The sequence below is a fragment of the Merops nubicus genome, unplaced genomic scaffold (genome assembly GCF_000691845.1).
Source record: "Merops nubicus isolate BGI_N331 unplaced genomic scaffold, ASM69184v1 scaffold145, whole genome shotgun sequence".
In the NCBI taxonomy this organism is placed as follows: domain Eukaryota; kingdom Metazoa; phylum Chordata; class Aves; order Coraciiformes; family Meropidae; genus Merops; species Merops nubicus.
Genome location: NW_008607343.1, coordinates 12837 through 13790, shown reverse-complemented (window position 1 = coordinate 13790; position 954 = coordinate 12837). Strand labels below are relative to the sequence as shown.

Here is a 954-nt window from a genome sequence, read left to right as displayed (position 1 = left end):
TGTGATGTATTCCATTCAGAGTTTCATATATATGTACCCACAATACTGTAGGTAGCCAGGGGAAAGATCTACAGGATTGTAACAAAACAAAAATGCTTTAATATTGCCCCTGAATTAAACTGCAGCCTTCTGTATGGAACAGATAAATAAACAGGGAGCCCAGGATGAGTTCAGGGGTTTTTTTTTCTGTCTGTCTTCAGCATCTGATTTTCTACCAACTGGTTTTGTAAAGGGATTTTGTATTTCTGCAAGCTACAGAGCAGTTGGTCTTTCAATCTACACACAACAGGTAGTCTTATCTTGATTAGATGTCTTGTCAAACCGGTTCATTAAGTCAGTACCACAGCAAAATTCTTTGAAATCAGATTGTGACAAGATATTGTCTTGGTTGTGTCTTTCAGAAAACACACTTGGAAAGTGTTTGTCTGCAATATCAGCTGTATCTTCTTCTGAACAGCCTCTTCTTTTCCCTTTTAAAGAATGAGATGGGACTAATCATCTTCTTCCTATGGTAACTACAAAGTCAATGTTAATTAGACAGTAAATACAAATTATTTGATTTTATTTTTACAGCTGTTACTTGCCTCCAGTCACTTTAGGGAGTGGAACCTCTCCTGCCATGATATGCAGTCCCACATTGCTTCATAGGTCCTAGTCCTTACTTTATTCTGTCTTTGACTAGGCTCAGCCTGGTCAAGAGTGCACCTTGGCACTAATTTCCATGATAATTCTCAAGTTATTAGAATTGTTGCATTTAAAGACCTTAATTAAGTCTTCTCTCTCTCTCTCTCTCTCTCCCCCTGGCAAAAGCATGGTAAGTGTTCTCTGATTCTTATTAGAAACTCTCTTTTTTTCCTTTCCCAAAAATCTTGTAATTTTCAAGCCTTTTTTTAAGGCTCAATTATTTAACAACTCCTTGTTTTCCTTGTTTTAAACCAGCTTCCTGAAAACAAT

General features: G+C 36.9%; 1 protein-coding gene across 1 annotated transcript in view; it reads left to right on the top strand.

The window, feature by feature from the left end:
- Window positions 1-401: 401 nt before the first annotated feature.
- The window catches only part of IL15 (interleukin 15), a gene marked incomplete at its 5' end in the record, with an annotated part of 4284 nt that continues 3731 nt past the window's right edge, over window positions 402-954 (top strand). Inside the window, one exon of the mRNA XM_008939896.1 lies at window positions 402-511. Coding sequence (XP_008938144.1) covers window positions 402-511 — 110 coding nt within the window. The remainder of the gene's footprint in view (window positions 512-954) is intronic.